Below are 22,512 nucleotides of genomic sequence, written 5' to 3'. Positions count from 1 at the left end.
GCATGGACAACATAATTCAGACAGATTCTTTATTCCATCCCACTTTAAACAATAGAACAAAACACAGTATAAAACAGACTCACCATGCATTGATAAAGCAATTGAATATGTTTAAAGAGAATGGAAAAAACGGTTATAAAAATCTTCAAGTCAATGCTTTACATGCAATAACTTAGATGTGCATGCAGAATGTAGAATACTAGTAAATATGTTAAACACACAGTAGTGAGGTTTTAATGTTGTGCACTTTTATTTATCTGGAGAAGCAATTAGTTAGTTAGTTAGTTAGTTAGTAATAAAGTACATACTCTTTCCACTTCCAAACATGTCACCCTGTTTCAATAGCCACTAGTCCCTAAATGTTTAGATCAGGAAATGCAAAAGCTGCAAACTGATATGGATGTATCTGAACATCTGTGTGTCACTTCAACTCAAAACTGGCTGTTCATCCCAAAACTTAAGCTTGGTCTTGTATCATCCTCTCCTGCTGTCAGACCCATTCCATTTCACTGACCTTGGGGCTTGAGTCAGGGCTGGAGGGAGGTGTGTTAATACATGGCTGCAAGGGCACCGTTTCCCCAGAGTCTTCTACTCCTACCCCGACACAACTCTGGGGCACTCCTGCAAGGCGTAATAAAGTTTTCCCTGCTGTAAACCCCGACAGCCCTCGTGCAAGAGCTCGGGATGCCAGTCTAAGTCCCCCTGCTCTTTTGCGTCTGGCTGATGCGGTAGCCATTTGCCGAGCCCCAGCCAGTTCAGTCAGAAAACCCAGGCTCTGGGAGGGGAGGCTGTAGACATGAAGGCCGCGGAAAAGTTCTGGCAGCGGCCGGAAACCACCTGGGGGCTCAGGTGGAAGTGATTCAAACTGTGCCAACATAAACCGCTCACCAGCGCGGCCCTGTAAATAGTCTGCTAGAACACAGCTCAATGAAGCAGTAAAGACATCTACACAGGGAGAAGAAGCAGTGTAGATTCTTTCTGCCTCCCCTTCTTCAATGACCCTGTTTCTCTCCTTGGGAGTGTTTCTTTCCCAGCTGCGGGCTCCCCATTCTTCAGCCCTTATCCAGGCAGCCTGGGTTAGGACCAACACCACTTTGCCCCCCTGCTTTTGCAGCCGGTTCAGTCTTGAGTGGAGCCATGGCACGGGGCCCAGTACACTAAGCTCGGCCTGGCTCCACAGGTCAAGAGACACACTGAAGCCGAGGCCTTGGAGGGACGAGCCCAGGTAATTCATCAGCTCTGGCAAAGCCTGGTCGTCGTCAGGTGGATACAGCAACACAACATGACCACCACCCACAGTTCCTGTAACAGGGGAGATTTAAACCTTTTAGAAACTTTTCTGTCCAACAGTCCAAAAATATTTTTCCTACAAAGAAGAATGAGCCAAAATAACAGCTTAAGTGATAGTAGCTACTGGAAAAGATACAGAATGTAAATGTCAGAAGGAAGGGTAATAAATGCAAGTGAGCATTTAAACACAAGAAAATGAATAGTCATGCATAACTACAAATGTATGGATGACATTTCCTTCACAGTGTTAACCGTTTAAATGAGATGTGAAAAATCGTGGTTGCCCAATATGAAATAGATGTCAGGCCTTTACATACCTTTAACATCCTCTTCTTTCAACCATCTCCACATGTAGCCTAGAAGGAAAACAGAAGTACACATTTATGTTTTTTGTTAAAGTGATATTTTTATTTATTTATTCTGTCTTTAAAAACTGACCTTTAAGGACCCCTTGTATAAGATAGGCTCCTATTATGGCCAAACACATCAGTAGTAGTCCAACGAGGAGTGGCAGGCTCCATCTCCATCGAGGTGCTGGAAAACAAATTAATTATTAAGTCTTTAAAAAGCATGTTAAAGAAGATTCACAGACAGTCACAAGTGTACAGTGAATGTGTAATTACCTATCGGCCACATTTTAATGATAAAATGTAGCTTGTTTTAGCTAATAAGAGTTAAACATTAAACATCCGGGTCTGGATAATAATTAATCGTCTTACTTGCAAATGGACAATGGGGCTCTGAGTATGACTCCATTCCATCTATCTTTATCTAAAGAAAAAAATAGTGAAAGAGTTAAGGTAAGCACGGTATGTAGGCTACTGATGTATAAAGCTGTGAAATATGTTTACAATTGTAATTAAAAGATTTTATTTAATATATCAGTATCACCTGAACACAAATCAGAGGATGTGACGACCCATTGAACTCTCCTGTTTTCTAAAAAAAGTAGATGAAAACATACATGAATGAATGAAATAAGGATCAAGACAAAAGTGAAGATTCATCATTAAACATGCAACAATAATTTAAAGCATATAGTTAATAATAATCACACGTTTTGGAGGGAGAGGGTAATTGCACTTAGGATGTGCAGTGGAGGCATATTTAGATCCTTTATTCGAGCAAAATAGCAATGCCCCAATATAAAAAGTAATCATGCATTTAAAATATAACTTATGTAAATGCAATGATCATTGTCGAGCAAAAAAAGACAGTATCAGAGGAAAAATTACTCTTTAGCAAAAATAAATGGTTATATTAAAGCTGTGTAAGGCAGTTTGTTATGGCATTGTTGGTCAAAAATGTCATAATAATCTTTCAGAATATTGTTATTCAAGTGATCTAAGAAGAAAACTAGACTTATGCACCTCCCCCATAATTTCTGAGAGGGGCAGCAAGACTTTCTATTTCTGAGGCGCTCCCAATGTGGAGTGGCGCGTGACAGAGGACGGAACAAAACCACGGTGCAGCCGGAACGCAGCACAGACATGTCCGGTGGAGAATCGGAGTGCTATATTATTATAATATGATTGGATTAATGTTTCTGATGCATTAAGCAACATTTTAATGTTGTATCAAGATGGAGCACAGTATAACTGATTTATAATATGTTGTGTAGTTTAATATCTGTCAGATAAATGTAGGAAGTGAGGAAAAGTCTGCAATTTAGTAGAGTGTAAAGTAAAAAGGGATATTCAACTCTGAGGATGTGAATGCTTGTAAAGAAAGCGAGGGTTTTTCTTGATGTTTTACCCAATGTCCACTGCGTGTTGCACTCCAGCCAGCACGTTTGTGGAGTATCTGTCTGGAGCCCGTCACCTCTTCACACTGGCCTCCTGCCAGGTCTTTCTTGCACAGCCTCACCTCTGCCTCCAGTCTGCAGGGTGCAGTCACATTCCAGCTCAGCCCGACGTCGCCCTCCCTCATCTGAGACTCCTTCACAGACACAGACACATTGTGCTGCATGCTTTCCAGTGCATCTGTAAGTATATATAATGCATTGCTGAACTTTGAAATCATTTACAATGAAAATGTATCTTGCTCACAGTTTGAGCTCAGTGAACTCCCTTTACATTGTTCGTTTTTGAAAGGGCAGAGTTCCCCATGAAGCGTCTTTCCCTTTCGCCATACCTTAAAAGAAAGGTTTTTTAAAAGACAATTTAAATATATATATATTTCCAACACATGTTTGTCTTTTTCTTTTCAGTTACAATCAACATGTTTGCTACCTGGAAGCAGAGGCATGGTGCAACCAAGTTTGACGAAATGACCATTTCTCTCCTGCCTTTGGGCTGCAAAGGTTAAAAAGAAAGTTAAATACATTTTAGATTGATTTTTGACCAACAGAGCATATTTATATATATATATATATATATATATATATATATATGTAAAAAAGTTTAGCATTGACTGACCCACGGAAGAACCTCCCCAGACCAGTCATTCCAAACCATCTTCCACATGAGCTCTTCTTCTCTGGTATCATTGTGTTCCAGTTGGACGAGGATCCCATTTCTCTTATGATCAACTCGGAGTCTGGGAGCTAAGACATCAATCATCACAACTTATGACTAGGCTGACTCACTCTATAAGGAAGTGAAACTGCTATTGCTGGCTTGGCACTGTCCTGTGCATACTTGTCTGAATAAACAATAGGTGACTATTACTAATTTTACAAACATCTCTTACCACATTCCTTTACAGCTTCCTTTAGGTTCATGGAGCAAACTGAAAGAACAGAGGTTGATGTTCAGTGACGTTAGTAGTCAGTAATTCAGCGTGTTTATGCTCACATACACAGTAGAGCCCGACCGATATATTGGCGGGCTGATATTAGGCATTTTCCGAACTATTCTATTTATGTCTATTTTAAATATTCATTCGTCAGAATCATTTATAATGACATGATTCTTATGAATTAATATTTAAAAAAATTAAAATAAAATAAAAACGGACGGTCAATCATGTTGTGAGTGTTGGCGTTGCACAGTTTGTCCACCTGAGGGCACTGTACAACGCCCCTGTTGGCAACACTCTATCTTAAAGGAGGTTTGTGCACTGGCTGGATTAACACAACCTTTATGCCTTTCTGTCACATCTACTGCAGTCAAACTTGCTGTGTTCACTTGGATGGGATAACTGCACATGGCTGGGCACTTGTAATGACACTTTGAACATGTTTAGATGCTAAAAACAAGTTTAAGACTTGCCCTGTTTAAGCCTGTTGGGTGCTAACACCAGCAGGGGGATAACACGTTGTCGGCATTACCGATTGTTTTCATTTTTCTCTCTACTGACAGCACTACACATTTACAAACAACAGCGATACGTGTTGAAATTGACCGGAATTTTCCTTTAGTTTGGATATTTTATACATTTTATTTATCAGAACTTCTGTTGTGATAATAAAACAAATTATTATCTTATTATTTTAGTGAGAACTCATAAAAAACTACAAATAACAAATGTTAGGGGAATCTGTTTATGTTTTGTTATGTGTTTCTGGATTTTTTTTTTATATATATAACGAACAATATTTCGGGATATTATATTTTTAAATAACAAAATAATTGTATCGTATTGGCCTTAAAAATCCTTTATCGGTCGGGCTCTAATACACAGCACTTAAAAGTTACCTTCCTCTGAAGATGGGATTGTGATATTTTGACTTCTCTTTGAATATGAGTAGACCGTAACCACAACAGAAATGCCGAACGTCACTTTTTCTGTCAACAGCAGCTGCATTTGTAGAAAAAAAAATATATGTAAACATTATAAAGTGTTTAAATCACTCCGTAACAACATGAACGCTGAAATACAAAGATATTTTGGAAACTAACCTTTCAGCTCCTACTTATTAAATAAGTATATTTAATAAGTAGGAGCTGAAAGGTTAGTTTCCAAAAAATATACTTTATTAAAATAAGTAGGAGTGCATGACAGTGAGAGAATAACAGCGGTGGATGAAATATTCAGAACCAATACAACACTGTCAAAAATACTCCATTACTGTCACATGCCCTACTACTCAAACCATATGTCTGACATTCTCCCTCCATCCACCAGATGCCCTGGACTTTCCAACCTTTCCACGTCCACATGTCTGTTCCCACTTCACTAATCAGCCCTGCAGTCACCTGAGTGAGGTCAGCTGTTCTAACTTCCCTCCACAGTGACTCCTACTTCCTTCACTGGTCCACTTTTCTGTTGTTGTTGTTGGTTAATCGTTGTTTCATTAATGTTTTTAGTTTTGTTACTTGCAACCTGTTTGCCTGTTGCTTGCTTGCGTGCTTGCTGCCTACGTTTGGACTCTCTGCCTGTAACCCTACTTTTTTTAAATAAATAATATTATACCAGCATTAGTCTGCCTATCCTTGTCTGCATTTCATTTGCATGTAGTGCAGTGGTCCCCAACCTAGACATCTAGGCCCTCGTAAAAGTCACAAGATACTTATGATGGGCCATGAGATAATTAATTGGAAATGAAAGATGAAAAAATATTCATTTTTTGAAAATGTCCTAGTATTTACTTTTTTGTAAAATAGTTAAATATCTTATATATAGAAATTTAAATTAAGCCATCCGAGAAGTTTAGAGATGAAATGTTTCTTTGGTGGAAATGCAAATAACGAATAGACATCTGAGGAACCAGACACCAGTGTTTCTGTAAAGAGCCACAAGCTGAAGGGATGGAAACTGCTGGTTTAATCTTATGAATGTGTTCTACTTATAAGCTTATAATAAATATATTTTTTCATATAAAATCTGTCAATTAAATCTAGTGAAGTAGAAGTTTAAAGTAATGTAAAAAACATTTGGAAATCAGTGCCGTATGAATAAAACTAGGCCTACCTTAATATTTTAGTCACAGTTCTTGAGTAAATCTACATAGTAACTTTCCACCGCTGGAGACTAGTTAATGAATTAGTGAACAGCAGAAACAACAACATACAATTGCCCAATATTATCTACCTTATGTGTGGGCTGTTGAGAAGAATTTTGTTTGGAACCGGAGAAGTTTATTCCAAACTTGAGTCTCTTGCAAAAATTGAAGCCTGGGGAGCTGACACACATATTCACGAAAGCTATAACACAGAGAGTAGAGAAGAAGAGTAAACTGTGTAAATAGAAAAGTTCATTAAGTTATTTTATAGAATACAATGTGCGTGACATAGTGTGTGTTAGAGGGTGGAGCTCATGGTTGTTTACCTTTTGGCTCAGGTAACTCTTCTTCATCAGTATGGTCACCAGACACCTCAGGAACCTCCTTTGCATTATCCACTTCTGCAACAACAATCATAGTCAGTAAATATAACAGTGGCGAACATATTTTTTTAGAACAAGTCTAGCAACTATAAGAATGCAGGAAACAAATTCTCAAAAGATGACTTGACTTTATTGGCTGCATAAAAAAATGTCCCCCTAACTGACAATGTCACAAGATTTACAACAAGGCTACCTTGGATAGTGATGCTGATTTGCAGGCAAGGTTCACAGTTGTCATGTGTGGCTGAACAGCACAGAATCACTTCAAGCTGCACATGTGTAACATCCACTGTATCATCTGGATCGGGCAGAGCAGCAGCGTACGGAAAGGCTGGGGATAGAAGAGCCGTTCAGCTTTAGAAAACTGTAAGGCTATTACCGTGATAAGAGATGCACTCGTGTTGATCGGATCCCTACCTGAGCTGACAAGGCAGTCAGTCAAACCCTGAGGAAAGAAAAGTTGTAGTATGACAATTGAATTTTCAACCATTCCACTTTAAAAAAAACTCTTGAAGAGGCTTTTCAGATCCTTCACCATGCATAAAATCTCCACTACTATTATTACTATTACTACTACTATTGTTACCATTATATACTATTGGACAGCAATACATTTTCATATAAATTTCACATGAATTAGCAATGAAGTACCTCACTACCCCACCAGAGCACTGCGCTCCCAGAATGCAGGGTTACTTGGGTTTACTTGGTTCCTAGAATCTCTAAAAGTAGAATGGGAGCCAAAGCATTCAGGTATCAGGCTCCTCTCCTGTGAGCAGGTTCCAGTTTGGGTTCAGGAGACAGACACCGTCTCCACATTTAAAGGTAGGCTTAAGACTTTCCTTTTTGATAAAGCTTATAGTTAGGGCTGGCTCAGGAGAGTCCTAAACAGTCCTTAGTTACGCCGCTATAGGCCTAGACTGCTGGAGGACTTCCCATGATGCACTGAGCACCTCTCTCATCCTCCTTCTCTCCATCTGTATGCAACCTCATTCCATTAATGCATGTTACTAACTCGACTTTTTCCCTTTCCCGGAGTCTTGTGCTCTTTCGCCCCTCTCCTCTCTCCTAATATCGCTTCCTGCAGGTGTTTCTGGATCTGGATCTGTGGTTGGAGTCACCTTCTGCCTCCAAGTTCCTGCTCCACCCCCTCTGCTACAATTCTCCATGTCTCTCTCTGTCTGACTGTGTCTCTCTTGCTCTCTGTCTCTCTGTCTCTCTCTCTCTCTGTGTCTCTCTCTCTCTCTTTCGCTCACCCCCAACCGGTCGAGGCAGATGACCCCCCACCCTGAGCCATGGTTCTGCTCGAGGTTTCTGCCTGTTTAAAGTAAGTTTCTCCTTGCCTCTGTCGCCCAGTGCTTGCTCTTAGTGGGAATTGTTGGGTTTTTGTAAATAACATCACAGAATACGGTCTAGACCTGCTCTTCTATGAAAAGCGCTGTGAGATAACTGTTGTTGTGATTTGACGCTATATAAATTAAATTGAATTGAAAACTACAAACAAATTAAATTATTAAAGTATATAATAGTATTTCAGTAGGAACAGTAAAGGGACATCTCTGCTAAGATCTACTGCATGGGAGGGACATAGTTTTGGACCATTGTGTTAAACATTGCTACACCATCATTATCAATACCAATCAATAAGCATGATGCTCCATTCCCAGTAGAGTTCCAGAGTGCCATTTATATACTGTATATACTGTACATTACATAATTACTATAAGTACAATTTAACTTATCAATAGGCCCTTTTCACAGCAGCCTTTTTGACTTGTTAAAGTACTAATAATATTAACAGTAGCTCTGTTTAAGTGTTCCAGTAAGCCATGACAGTGTGACAGTGAGCCAACTTGCACAATACCAGATACTGCTAAATGGAATTCAGCCATCATTAATTTGATTGTTTACACCTGTGATTTTCCCTTCAGTGACATGTCAAAATAACTTTTATTGAAAGGCCTATACTGTACTTTAATAGAAAAATAAATACTTTTAATGATCCCCAAGGGGAAATTACATTTTGAAACTATACATATTACACATTACAAACACACACACACACTAATGGAGAGGTTGGGGGTCCAATGCCCTGCTCAAGGGCACCTCAGCAATACCCAGAAGTTAAACTTGCCCCTCTCCAGCTATATCCAGACCACACTCTGTACGGCTCCCAAGCCAAGTCCCTATGAACTGAACTAGTTGCATGCTACTTTATGTCATGTATATTTCATACTTCATATGTTGGTGTACTCTCTGGTTGATTTAAGTCTCTGAAACAAAATTCAGAGAAAGTTCAAGCTACAACATCTCGTCCTTGAAAACTGAGCAATGGAGTAAGGTGTCAGGCACAATAGTAAATAAGTAATGGACAATAAACTCTGATCTCTCTCGCTCTCTCTCTCTCTCCTGTACTAATTCACCCAAAGACCTGAAGCCTGCACTCTAAATTTTTGTAATGCTGCATTCATGGATTGGCTAGAGTTTCCATACAAAAACAAACACACTTAAATAAGCAGAGGAATATATAAGTATAACTAAATTAACTAAATTATAAACAACTGATAACTTACTCCATTATTTGGCTCTTGATATAAGAGAAAATGGTTTTACAAATGACCTAATAAAAACAAACACTAATGAGGCCTGTAAGTTATGGTAAAGTGTAATAAATTCACTACAGAGGACTACATAATAAATGTACACACTCTGTATCTGTTATCTGTAGCGCTTTTAAATCCTATCAAATGATCATATCCTGGTTTCAGAAACCTGGATAAGACCCGCTACCTGAAGCGCCACTCTACTCCGGTTAAAACCAACATATGTGGCATTTAAACTTATCTTGTTTTCTGAACGTTCTTTGTTTGGCGCAAAACACAGCGGCTAGTGAGAAGTGCACACACACCAACCCAAACATGGATGCCCTTTTGATCACGGACTTGTTACCTCGCTACATATGAGCTCAGGTACGTCATGGTCCATCATCTCCAGCGCTCCTGTGGACGTGAGGAGCCAGAGGCGCAGCAGTGACAGCAGCAGGAGAGAAACACGTTGCACCCGATGGAGCGTGAGAGCCATTTCTTGGAGAGCGCCTCTGCGCTTGGCACTGGGAGTCTCTCTCTCCTGTCTCCTGCTCCACGGCTACACTACGACACCCAAAGAGTAGAGCACGCTATCCTGAATCCACTCAGCAGCACAGCAGTGACAGTTCATCGGAGAAACGAGTATGGCTTGTCCAGCGCCAAACTGTTGTGATGCTCCGAACAATTGTCCTTTCCAATGATTGCTAGCTCGGGAATGGGGCGTGTCTTAGCGATGGCTTCCCAGGTGCGATAAAGGAAACTTGTCACACGCACAAGTTGCTGTTTGGTTCTGCTCATTCAGTGCAAATTACATCATAAAATAAATACGATCCAATTTGTAACAACATGAAGCCCAAAGCAGGCCTGGTCGGCAGCATACAGTCCGATTCATAGGACTGATGAATACAAAGGTGTTGTTAATTATTAGCCCATCAGCTAAAGTCAACTATTTTTTCACAGACAACGGTATTAAAACTGTAAAGTAGAACCGCATGTCAGTTCACTGGACCGTCAATATGGCCAGTCATGTAGGCGTACACCATTTATGTCCGTTGACGGAATTGAACCTGTGACCTTTTGGTTAGAATTGCCCCATTAACCCTAAAGTAACTTTGCACCCAACATAGAGGCTGTTTGAATGTTTTCAGTTGGACTACTAGTTTAATCATTAACCTTGTAAAAGTGATAAGTAAGACCACTGTTGTAGAAAGCAATATCTGTTATTACTAATCTGCTGTATGTTATTGAGCCCTGTCACCTGTGTTAAGTGTGTCTGTGATCCTTTTGTGACCAACCATAAAAATGCTAAATCAACATACCGCCCAGCCCTTTATCTGTTTCCACATCAGTGAATGTTTGGCAGTATGGTTACAGTGTTACATCGACTGTATTACCTACTTCCTTACTGATATTCCTGCCAAGCAGGTGTGTCAGCATCAGAATACTGGAGTCTTGTCAACGTTGTGGTTGTTGATGTAACTGACTTCAAAAACAAGTTGAAAAAAACACAAGCCACATTAATCTTTTTTAAAGGTGTTTTTATTATCTTCCATATAAAATGTTCTAATGCCAAGTGTCAAACAAATACTTCAAGGGGCAATCAAAGGTTTGCTAAATTAAGCAGTGCATTAAAAAAAAAAAAGTTTTAGGAGGTAGATTGTGTGCACATATTAAATAATAGTGCTCCTATGCTAAAAGCAATATTAGTAGTACATGACCACATGCATTACCTGCTAAATGGTCGAGCACATTCAATTTCAATAAATTCACTTAACGTTTCCACCTGTTGCACTCTAACAAATCCTGGGACAGCTTTGGCTCAACGCCCCGGTTTAGAAAACCCCAAAGATTGGCAACTGTGCTGTTACCGCACGGTCAAACACTGATAAATGCATTATAAATACTGTAAAGTGGGATCTAATTTGCAAACAGATTTTCATAGTTGTTATCATATTTACATACAGTAGTTAGGACAGCTGTTCGCTAGTGCTTCAGTTATGAAAGCAACATAAAGAGCCTCTGTTAAAAGCTTAATGCAAAAGACAAAATGCTGTATTTACCTCTTACTATGCAAAATAAATGGTGGCATTTTTTTGAAAGATGGTGTCAAGTAATGAAAAGTTCTTACAGAGTGATTGGCTCAGAGACGCTCACACTGGAACACTACCTCCCCTGTCTTATGTATATGTATCATGTTTCCAGCAGAACAAAGTCTGTCCCCATCACAGACTTGAAACCTGAGATGAAAGTCTCTCTTCTCGCCATGCCAACACGTGGAGAGGCTCGTGCTCTTGTACAGTTCCGGGCCATTCCACGTTGGCTGCCAGCGGCAACTTGAGCCTGCTCTGAGTGTTATCTGGAATAATTTTTAGTGATGATGTGATGCTCAGCTTTTGCATTTTCTTCCTTTGCGTCTGAGGCAGCAGTGTTTTCAGTCTTTGGGCGAGCTGATGTGCCAGCCATAGTGACAACACTTTAGACAGGAGTCTGGGCCAGCAGTTCCACCTTAATTCACCAGTTTGTGCCTGCCTTCTCATCCCTCCCAGCTCCTGTATTAAACCCCTGAAATCCTGCGGTAAGCAGTACCGACGGACACCTCTGAAGGCCTTTGGGATGTCCCTACTGTGGCAGAGGCCCTGGAAGTAGACAAGGGCCACTCCTTGACCTTTGCATTCCTGCAGCACCCCTTCTAGACAGGCCAGAGCAGCAGTAAACACTGGTATGATCACTGTAGAGGACTCCCTCTGGGTGTGCCAGTCTTTATCGTTATATAATCTGGCACAACGTTTTGTTCCTGCATCTGTCTCTTTTCTGCATTTACCCAGTCTTCTTCCAATTAGTTTCAAATCCTCATCCTGCTCTACTGGTATTTTCTCATGTCTCACATCTACTTTGCTGTAATCTTCCTCTTTTCTCTCATTCTTATCATTGGTTGCCCTCTCCTCCCTCCACTTGTCATAAGTCTTTGTGGCTTCAGGACTCCAAATAATCAGAACTTTTCCTTGTGCCTTATGCACAGCTTCCCACTGCCCGTACAGCCAGGGAAGTGGACCCAGATCTGCCACTCCAGTCCCATTCTGTGATTGGGAGCTTTGGGACCACAAATCCATGTGCACTTTGGCTCTTAGTTCTCCCTGCAGGATTGAGGCTAATGCACACACGGCAGAGATGTGGTCTGACTGCTCTGATGAACACACCAGCAACACTGGCTCCTGGATACAGAGCCAACCTAGAGTTATGGGAAAAGACAGAGGATTTTATGGCTAAATTTCAATTATTCCTTTCCTAAATTAAGCACAGTTTCAGAAATGATCAAAACTAATCAATTAAGGCAATACAATAGTGGAGTTAAAAGTATTTGACATTTAAAGATGTAGACAGGCCACCCCTCAAACACAGAGGCAACTGAACAAACCTGCAGCTGCACTTTTGGTGAGACGGTGGATACAAAATCCCAGTGAAGCAACAATAATCACAAATACCAAAACTGCCACAGCATACATGCCGTGTCTGTTGTGCGTGTCTGTAGGAACAGAAAATGTGAATTTATTTACTTTGTAGGAGCATGCATTCATAATGTGATGTGATGACACTTGAGCTTGTGTTTTTATCTGGACTACACTCACAGTCCGGGCACAGAATTCTTCTACCATGAAGAGCAGGCTCCGACCGCCACACCTGCAGAAAAGCAGTTTGAAAGAGTGAGAAGAGAGAAAAGGTAATGCACCATGTCAAGAAACACCTTTCTCGGGCATGCACTTCACCTGCACACACGGCTTCTCAGCAAGAAAGTGAAGAGGCACATTTATCCTTGTTTCAGTAGTATCCCCATTCTGTAAAATGGATAAGAAGTGACACATATTTACTCACATGAACATTTAATTACCATCTTTTTCTCTCTCTTCAGCTTTTTCTCTCTTGCTAACCAGTACGTATGCTTACCATTGTCACAGAGTGGACCAAGCCCATTGGTGTACATCCCCTCTTATTAAGGACACAGAGTTGAGCTGAGAACTTTGCAGGAACAAAAGATGTGAGATACAAAGACACACTCAGCCTGCCCGGTCTGATATACACCTCCCATGAAGACATGTCTGTGAACAACAAGAAAAGAAGGAGTCAAGAGAGGGAAACTGGTAAATCGTAAGGCTAAATGATTTCCCTTCTTTATCTGATTGCTATGGAAATCCAGCAAAATTTGGGGGAGTATTTAAATCTATATCATATAGTCCTTCCTCATCCTTACCCAGACAGATTACTCAGGATTCTGTCAGTGTTTCTAATGAGAAGAAGTTATGTGACATCTTTAATAAACACTTTGTTGCTGCCGGTCACATATTTCAGAATTCAGGCTTAAATGTTCCAAAAAGTGACAACTCACTTGTATATCAGGGGATGCACAGTTTCTCTTTCAAACCCTTCTCAAGACTTGAAGTGCTCAATGCTCTCTGTCACATTGACCCGAAGAAGCCCAATGGAGCTGACAAATTGGATCTTAGTCTTTTATTCTTAGCTGCACCTATTATTGTTGATGTTTTAACACCACATTCTTTATTTAACTTTATAATCAGAGAGAACTCTGGATGTATGGAAGGCCGCTTATGTAACTCCTCTGCATAACAGGGGCCTACAAATGACATGAATAAAAATTGGCCTATTACAAAACTACCCTACTTAGCAAAAGTTTAAGAATGTCTAATAAGTAATCAAATAATATCTTTTATAATCTGACTGTGATATTTGAAATGTCTTTTAGTCTGGTTTTGGACCTAGGCATTGCACTGTATCAGCGGCCTCTAAGGTTGTGAGTGATATTGTTCATGCCCAAGATGATAAGCATAAAGCATTGCTTAAAAAAATGCCTGTATATTTAACAATTTTAAATTGTATCACTAGGACAGTAGTACTAGTGATTGCTTGGTCCTAAATATTCCATTTGTCATGACATCATTTGGCAAAACTGCATTAGAGTATTATGCTCCATCTAAATGGAATAGCCTGCAGATTCTAATTAAATTGAACTGGTTGTTTCCATTTAATCACTTTAAATGTCTTCTTTATGAGTTCATGTATTCTAAATGCACATGTGCATATTTAGTTTAACATTCTGTAACTGTTATGTGTGTACTGTTTATTGCAATAATATATATGAATTACAATGTTTGGTCATTTCTATATACATTGGCTCATATCTAATTTGGCTATGCCTAAATAAAGAAGGTGACATTTGAGAGAGTCTGAGAGAGAACAAAAAAGGTTTTATTCTGTTTGACTCACCAGCGTGGAAGGGGCAAGATATATGATGGCTGCCATGTAGAGAAAACTGTAAAAAATAAACACAAATAAAATAATCTGCAATTTAAACACAGGCAACTGGACACCAATCCAAGCACATTTGGCTAATCCTCACCTGCACACACATCTGAGGGTGTTTGTCCACTGCAGATGTGTTATATATCTGTTGAGGAGACACAGTGGGTGTTTGAGAAAACTTTGTTAATTTATATCAGGAATCTAACACCAATACTAACAGCGGGCAAGCCAAACCTACCAGGTCTGGCCCATCTTCCTTCTCTTTCTCCAGTACGGAGTTGAGTTCAGGTGTGCAGAGGTGTTCGTGCTGCCTCCAGCACAGCGAGGCAGAGATCCTCAGGTCACTGGCCGGACACTCTGAGCTCCACTTTAAACTTGACTCATACAGTGTGATTTCAGAGGAGAGCCAAACATCTGTGACATCTGTTGAGGCAATGCAGACACAGATGTTTACTACTCTATGACAGACTATGTGTCTGACTGCAGTTAATCCAAGGATGCAGTTGTGGTAAGCCAACCAAATGTTACTATACCAACATCCAAACTAGAAAACTGTATCAGAGTAAAGTATCAAACTCATACATACAAGTAAGAACATGTGCTTTGAATGGTCAGTTACCCCACTTTACAAAATGAAACATTTTCTTCTCACCCCTTCTGGTGTTGAGACATGCAGAAAGTTTTGATTTAAGCTACTGAAGTTTGGGGATATTTGTCTCTGAAACTGCCCCTGCCATCCCAGAACAAGCCAGGTGACTTTGATGAAAGGGATCATTTAACAATTTGGAAAGGCTTTTTCACTTTATTGCCTTATATAAGAATATTGATGCCAGTCCCATGTCTGCTCAGTAAATATGAAGTTATAGCCTGACATTTGGCAGAGTTCAGCATGGAAGCTGGAAACAAGGTTAACAGTTTAGTTAGCCTTGCTCTGTGTAAAAGTTTTATGCGGGGTTATGTGCCGGAACCATTTCTTGGCCGGCAACAGTGACATAGCCTTGCAACAGAGCCATGCTTGCGGTCTTTTTGCTAAAACTGCTGTCTGACTAACTTAACTGACTGCTTGCTGTAGCCTTCTATTGGGGACAAGATCTTCTCTAACTCTTCTTCTAACTCTCGTTAAATGTAAAAAATTACATTTGAAAGACTTCAATACCAAATTGTCTTTACAGGAACAATGCCTTCCATTTCTGTGGAAGTAGTTCCACTGAAAGGAAAGGGAAAGGGAAATGGACACAATGAGGTCATTGCTTCTGAAAACAAAACATTGTCAGTGCTGTAAGCCCCCCAAAGTTCCCTTCCCCTTCTCAAAACCTTCACATGAATGAAATCAAAACTATCTGCATTTCTAATACCAATATTGTTAATATGTCTTTTTGTAATTTTAGTGACCTGACCCTTTTAAAGTACAGCAATTTTAGCAATTTTAAAACAAATATTTCATTCATAACATTCTCTTATAAAAGTGATGCGCTTTACACAAAATCAGTCACAAAACTGGAGCGAGTCTGTGCCTTTGAATTCCAGTTTAAACTCATCTAGCTGGCTATATATATATATATATATATATATATATATATATATACACACACACTGCATAAAAAAAAAAAAAAAATATATATATAAACTTTATTTCAGACCCAGGGGGATCCATATCACAATTAAAAACTCACAGAGTAAAATATAAAAATACCAAAAAACAGAGCCTTCCACAATGTTCAGTGTCAATCACATACAGACCTATTCGCCGATTGTTCCAGTCCGGACAGTCTGACAGTATCTAACAGAATCTGACAGTACTGCGTACATGCTTAGCCTAAACAGCAATTAAGTTGTTTTCTGACTCAGATACCCTACACATGAATCCATACATCAGTTTAAGTAAAACAGCAGAGCAGGTAGGTACCCCGACACTGACAAACATATGGCGGCGTGCACCGGAGCTTCTTCTTCATTATAAGCCACTAGGAGTTTTCTACTGCTGCCTTGGTTATAACGACACCACAGGTAGGCAGTATATGAAGGTGTACAATATGCTCTAAAGAATGAGATCTTTACAGATACAGAGCACATGCTAAACTTAAGACACAGCGTGTTCGCTTGAGCATACAGCTTCCCACGCTGCCTATAGAAATCCTCGTCATCAAACAGGTCATTTGGAATAATATGGCCCAAATATGTAATGTCAATGCACACCCTAAGTGTAATGCCAGACAGATAGAAGTCAGGGAAGGTTGACTGTCTTCTCTAATTGTAATAATCATGATCTTACTCTTTTTAGCACTTAATTTAATTTTAAAATCAGCACCATACTTATATCCTCCAAAGTTGTTGGAGACCAGCACTATATGGGCAAAAAATGACTAAATCATCTGCGTACATAAGCTGATTAGTGAATCACAAACTGTATAACCTGTACCACAAGGACAAATCATTTATGTACATATTAAAAAGGAAAAGGAGACAGAACTCAGCCTTTGCAAACACCATTGGTCACCTTGAAGGGAACAGATGTTACATTCCCCCATCTCACGCTCATCATCTGATGCAAGAACCAATAAACCAAGATTCTAATTAAAAAAACACTTTTAGGATCCCACTTTTAGACAATTCTAAAAAATAATTTCTTATGATTAACACGATTGAATGCTTTAGAGGTGTCAATGAAGCATATAAACATTGCAGAATTTTAAAAGGACGTTTCTCTCAAGTTCTTTGGACATAACACTGGCCAGAGCTGTTGGCCTGTAATTATCTGAGCTGTTCAGCTGCCCTACTTTAACTTTAATAACGGGTACTAGCACAACCGAGAGTGTACAATCAGGTAACGCTCCATGAACAACAAAACCTGTGGAGCATACAGCCACCAGAGGGCACACTTTCTTACTGGCAAGTTTAATATGTTCCACTGTAATATTATCCAGGCTACATGCCTCATTATCTCTTAACTTCAATATTGCTTCATGGACTTCAGCAGAAGTGACAATAACATAATCACAAAACTCGACATTATTCACACCAAATGGATTCGTTTTTACACAGTTTAACAGTTCAGAATATTGTTTATGTTGTCTTCCTGATGTCTTTTTAGATAATGTAGCAGTGAGGATGTACAGTAAGATGTACAGTAAGCTATGTGACCAGCCGTGCAATGTACACCATGAAAATAGTTTAGGCTCATTTTTTGAAAAAACAGCTAAATGGGGCACATTTAAAATGCTCTTGAGTCAAGGCTTAGGTCACTGTGACAAAGACCATGCCCTGAACACTTCCCTGGGGTTTACCATAATTTCTCAAATGTGGAACGCCCTTGACACAACATTAGGAGATTTGGACAGTCACATAATTTGACCCGTCTGCAGGAACTGGATAACATACTGCAGAAACATCCATCTTAGATTAACTCTATTTTTAAAAACTGACATAGAAAACTTTGTACAGAGTGTGATTGTGTTAGAAATGGACACAAAAAGGAAATAACATAATAAACAATATTTTTATGGACCGTAACAAGATCTAAAACTGGCTTGTGAAAGACTGCAAGATACCACCCAACAGATAAAAGGGGAATGCCTGTTTTCTCTTTCTGTATCATGAGACAGGAGTATATCAGGTGTCAATTACAAAACAAGGATAACATTTAAAAACAAATCCCTGAAATATTTACTTTTGTGAATTATTTATCACACTCACCTTTGAGGCTCTCACTTTCAAATGGGCACTTTGTATGTCGCAGGGAATCTGTACGGGTGTAATATACCTGTCAATACAAAACATGTACAGGAATTACAGTCATTTGACAAAATAATGCTTTTGCATGTGTAAAAAAATTGATATGGAGCTGAAAGTACCTGCACACACACACAGGGCAGCAGGTAACTGATGTTAAGAAGAGCTGATCGAGACTGAGATGGATCAATCTGAAAAGAACATACGTGCTTACTTTATTTAGTGTGTAAAAACAATATGCACATATGCAGATAAATGTGCCTCTGATACTTACAGTAATTTGGGGGGAATGTACACCGCCGATGCAGTCCACTTCACTTTTTTGGTAACACCATTTGGCGTAAACTTTTTCTCCAGGCTCCACGGTGACAGAGATGGATTTAGACGACAGGTTTACAGACATATTAAAGTCTGGCTTGGGATCTAAGTCACACACAAAAAAAATAGCTAAAGTACCAATATATAATCATCGTTTGTATACAGCGCACAACATACAAACGGGGGACGCATTGGACGAAAACGTGGATAAGTTAGTGAAGTTGAGGAACATAATAAATGCAGATGGTTTGGGTTCGCTTTTACTCTTAGACTAAAGGCATGTAAATCCGAATAAACCCTAATTCTGATACAATGGATGGTTTTGGACTGATGTGTCAGACACTGCTCTCCACCGTCATTATAACACCAAATTAAATATGATCAGTCGGGAGATTATTGTACAACTCATACAAATGAGCTGTTCTAGAAGCCTGTGGTTTTTTTTTTCTTTAAAATGTATTAACCATCTGAGACAGGATATATCACACCTGACTCTTACATTTCCTTTGTGTTGCACAGGCTGCTCTTGTGAAGAGAATCAATGTGAATGTATGAAAGAAGCAAAGGAAGGATCAACTGTAGCAGAAAGTAAAAATACACCAAAAGAGGTAAAAGTACCTGGTACTGTGTAACTGACACTGCAGCTTGTTGAAGTTGTGTTGAAGGACACCGAAACAACACTGTTTGGTTTAGCATCAATACAATGATGTTCCAGCTCCCACTGAAAAAAAGACACCATCATCATCAGCAGAACTGTCTTCACAACAGCATGTTTGATTCTAAAACAGGAGAATGCATCTTACCAGAGCAAAACTGCCGTTGCTATGTGGCTGGGTGTCACACCTGACCCGTTTATCCTTTTTTTTATAGCCACACTAAGAATGAGAAAATAGAGAAAGAGAGATGATATACTTGTGTTCCACCCTCTTAAACTAATAAATGAATGAACTGTATGCTCATTATGACATTTTACATGTGTGCAGAGTCTAACCTTCATTTTTTTCATGGTAGGCCAAATTATCCCATTGCATGTTGAGAGTTGTTCAGAGTGTTGGATTTCAATCTTCGGGGCCTCACAGAAGTCTGGAAGAAAGCAGTGTTTTTGTCAGACATGCTACAATGACAGCTTTAGAAGATAACAACATTGACTTTGCAGCTTGACTCCGTACCACCAGCCTTCATCCAAACATGGACAGTAACACATTCAGAGTGAATCCTCCTGTTGTCCCCCAGCACTGAGGTCAGTTTCACAGGGCAGTCTCCCTCAACATAATCTGTACAGACAAGTACTGAGCATTATTACAGCAAGTGGCATGTGGCTTCCACATGGAGTCATTGATTATGATGCTATGATGCCTTCAATGTAAAATTACAAAACGTACCATTTCGATTTCCTATCTAAAATAAGGACAAGAGAAAGACAACATAAGTTCAGCACAAAACTGCATTTTCCCATTTTATCCACCATGCATTACATCACTATATTTTACTTAAGAAGATGTAGGCCGTTCAGTTCAGTTAGGCTAAGGTTTCGAAGGTAATAATCTAATCTTGTTGACATATTAACCGAAATGTATTCAGTAAACTATTATGTTAAACTCACCCGACATGTTGTGGTACATTCCAGCAGCAGTGGAGACACCACGATGGCAACAAATGCCACCGCGGTGGCAAAAACATTAAAAAAGGCAAATACTTGCATAACTATAAGCAACAAGTGTGTGCCCTCGCGACGCCGTAGTTTTCCCGCTGGTCCATGTAGCTGGTTTCTGTTGGTAAGAGCTAACTCTTTTGAATCTAGTCGGTTTTCAGCTGCAAAACATGCCAGAGACAGGGGCTGTGTCGCAGGGTTGTATGAGCTAGCATACCCCAAGTAGACTACGCTCAGGACCTGCCAAATGACTAAACTAGGAGGGCGTTTGATAAAAAAAAAAAAGTTTCAGGGACAACTCAACTCCGCCTATTATCGAGTCCCAGACAGCAGAGGAAGATCTATCTTTGAACCCAAGCCTAGTTTTACCTTCTTGGAGCCCCAACAGAAAACACTCCCATGGAACTCGCAGCTCTTAAACCTAATAGGTCATAGGATTTGGTTTTGTTGGATAACAACAATTTCCCATTACTATTTGTGCTATATCTCTCTCTCTCTCTCTCTCTCTCTCTCTCTCTCTCTCTCTCTCTCACGCACACACACACACAGGCCCCAGGTACAACGCACCCTACAGCTTTTTTCTTCTTCTTCAGTTGCAATTTCACCCAGACACATAAAGAGACTCAGTATTAAGTATTAATAAAATACCAAATACATGTTTGCACAAGTACTTGCCCCCTTTAATGATACCTATATCATCACTGGTGCAATCACTAGGTTTTAAAAGTCAATCAATACACCTGTATCTGAAAAGTGAGTTAGTATTGTGACAAAACCCAAACCATGAAGACAAAGGATCACTCCAAGCAACTTTAAGAGAAGGTGATTGATAAACACACATACACCAGTGGATAGATAGAAGAACATTTCAAAGTCAGTGAAACACCCTTGAAGTCCATTTAAATCATGTATAAGAAATGGAAAGAGTATGGAACGGCAGTGAATCATCAGGCAATTGGTTGCCACAACACCACGAAGTGTGTTGTTTCAAAACCATTGACTGATGCTTATCGGTGGTTTCCACTCGTGTTGAGAACAGCAGGAAGCAAGACGTCTTTCCTCAGAGTTGTGCCGTTTTGGTTGCAAATCTAAAGACATCAAAATTGTGGTGAGTGGGTGTTTGAGTTGGGTGGGGGATCTTTATCTTGTGCGGAAAAGATTAACTACTCTGGTTTGTGGACAGGAAAGTCACATTGGCTGTCATCACAGGCAAATTAACTCATGTCGCAACTGATAATGCAAACAGTTGGTCAACTTGTGGGAAATGTAATTAACGTGACAGCAAAATGTAGTCATACTGGTAATATACCTGAACTGAAGTGACATGGTTGATGTCATTTTCTGATATCCTGTGTTAAGGCCCTGCAACCGGTTTAGGTGGATTTTAAAGAATTGAAAGGTTAACACATGATCTGGAATTATTATGGAGAAGTTCATTTGTCAAAATGAGGTAGAATTTACAGGCAACAAACACTGGCTCAACATCTGGGCATGTAAGATATACATGCAGCACACAGGGCAAAACAAACAGGTACGTGGTACTGAGTGTTTTTGTAAAGGTTGTCCAACTAGTAGAGCCAGTTCACAATAAGCCTATGTTTTTATATACCACAAAGGACTACACAAAGCAAACAACTTGCAATGTGAAGGACTCTGCATTAACACCATATACAGTATATTACACTTACGATGGTTGGGCACATAAACCATGATGTAACTCTGTTAGGTATGATGAAGAAAGCCTGTTGGCTGAGCGAGTGTTTAGGCCACTATGCCTGTTTAGGTCCCCCCCCCCTCCAAATCAGAAAGATAGAGCGTAAAAAATCTTGAGAAGCACTTATGAGTCACAATTTCCTTGAAAAGAGGTAATGGGGGGGCACACGGATATTCTACACATGAAGCAACCCAGGATTAACACTGAAAATACAGTCAACTCTCACAAGCAGACACACAGTGACCACAACACAACCCACAAGTTTAAAAAACTCAATTCTTTTTTTTATTAAACTTCTATCTTTATGCAATATGTATATATAAAAGTTCTAAAGCCATCAGCCTGAAACTAAGACAGACAGTGAGGCGATCATGTGTTTCAGTTTAGTCCTCATTATTCATTGACCAGCGGCCTGTGTGACAGACGTACATTAAGAAAATCCTAAAAACAGGAGACATAATGAACACAGAGTGACAGATGGAAAAAAAAGGACCACACAATGATGTCTTGTGTAGCAGGAGTGATTAGAAGTAGTCCATGATAAAAACGAGCTTGTGGACCTTGTTAAGGAGTAAGCAGAATAAATAACATCAACGTTGGTTTGCCCACAGCTGAGGCTGTAATAGTCTCTCTTTGTGCTCCAC

The 22,512-nt window shown here is 39.7% G+C and overlaps 2 protein-coding genes across 3 annotated transcripts; both read right to left on the bottom strand.

Annotated features, from left to right (window-relative positions):
- Positions 1-14: 14 nt before the first annotated feature.
- wu:fl23c11 lies at positions 15-9,835 on the bottom strand. 2 transcript variants are annotated; one of them, XM_034877255.1, is made up of 16 exons: positions 9,508-9,835; positions 6,976-7,003; positions 6,752-6,889; positions 6,502-6,576; positions 6,265-6,377; positions 4,929-5,031; positions 3,982-4,020; positions 3,708-3,835; positions 3,522-3,584; positions 3,366-3,423; positions 3,046-3,272; positions 2,182-2,229; positions 2,010-2,061; positions 1,729-1,824; positions 1,608-1,646; positions 15-1,302 (listed from the first exon to the last, which is right to left on the bottom strand). In XM_034877255.1, the coding sequence occupies exons 1-16, from the start codon at positions 9,637-9,639 to the stop codon at positions 491-493; spliced, it is 2,151 nt and encodes a 716-aa protein (XP_034733146.1). In that variant the 5' UTR covers positions 9,640-9,835; the 3' UTR covers positions 15-490. The 2 variants fall into 2 exon arrangements, with proteins under 2 accessions (XP_034733146.1, XP_034733147.1); XM_034877256.1 differs by having other exon boundaries at positions 6,502-6,573.
- Positions 9,836-10,657: 822 nt separating this feature from the next.
- LOC117948093 lies at positions 10,658-20,421 on the bottom strand. The gene is made up of 17 exons (XM_034877564.1): positions 20,107-20,421; positions 19,886-19,901; positions 19,673-19,777; positions 19,495-19,586; positions 19,307-19,378; positions 19,122-19,224; positions 18,460-18,608; positions 18,308-18,376; positions 18,150-18,216; positions 14,695-14,879; positions 14,554-14,601; positions 14,421-14,466; positions 13,086-13,237; positions 12,908-12,976; positions 12,770-12,821; positions 12,559-12,666; positions 10,658-12,372 (listed from the first exon to the last, which is right to left on the bottom strand). The coding sequence occupies exons 1-17, from the start codon at positions 20,203-20,205 to the stop codon at positions 11,366-11,368; spliced, it is 2,439 nt and encodes an 812-aa protein (XP_034733455.1). The 5' UTR covers positions 20,206-20,421; the 3' UTR covers positions 10,658-11,365.
- Between the last annotated feature and the right edge of the window lie 2,091 nt (positions 20,422-22,512).

Source organism: Etheostoma cragini, chromosome 7 (assembly GCF_013103735.1).
Source record: "Etheostoma cragini isolate CJK2018 chromosome 7, CSU_Ecrag_1.0, whole genome shotgun sequence".
NCBI classification, from domain to species: Eukaryota; Metazoa; Chordata; class Actinopteri; order Perciformes; family Percidae; genus Etheostoma; species Etheostoma cragini.
Note: the sequence above shows the minus strand (reverse complement) of the source record. Positions and strands in the feature narration are given on the sequence as shown.

What these genes read in the sequence shown, in the direction of transcription:
- wu:fl23c11 (XM_034877255.1), bottom strand. Translation starts at nt 9,639, where the DNA reads ATGGCTCTCACGCTCCATCGGGTGCAACGTGTTTCTCTCCTGCTGCTG. An exon ending in GGAAGCTGTAAAGGAATGTG is followed by an intron (nt 3,836 to 3,981) that starts GTAAGAGATGTT and finishes TTGATGTCTTAG; the next exon opens with CTCCCAGACTCCGAGTTGAT. An exon ending in GAAAGAAGAGGATGTTAAAG is followed by an intron (nt 1,303 to 1,607) that starts GTATGTAAAGGC and finishes CCCCTGTTACAG; the next exon opens with GAACTGTGGGTGGTGGTCAT.
- LOC117948093 (XM_034877564.1), bottom strand. Translation starts at nt 20,205, where the DNA reads ATGCAAGTATTTGCCTTTTTTAATGTTTTTGCCACCGCGGTGGCATTT. An exon ending in TGAAAGTGAGAGCCTCAAAG is followed by an intron (nt 14,880 to 18,149) that starts GTGAGTGTGATA and finishes TTGCCTCAACAG; the next exon opens with ATGTCACAGATGTTTGGCTC. An exon ending in CTGAGAAGCCGTGTGTGCAG is followed by an intron (nt 12,822 to 12,907) that starts GTGAAGTGCATG and finishes GCTTTTCTGCAG; the next exon opens with GTGTGGCGGTCGGAGCCTGC.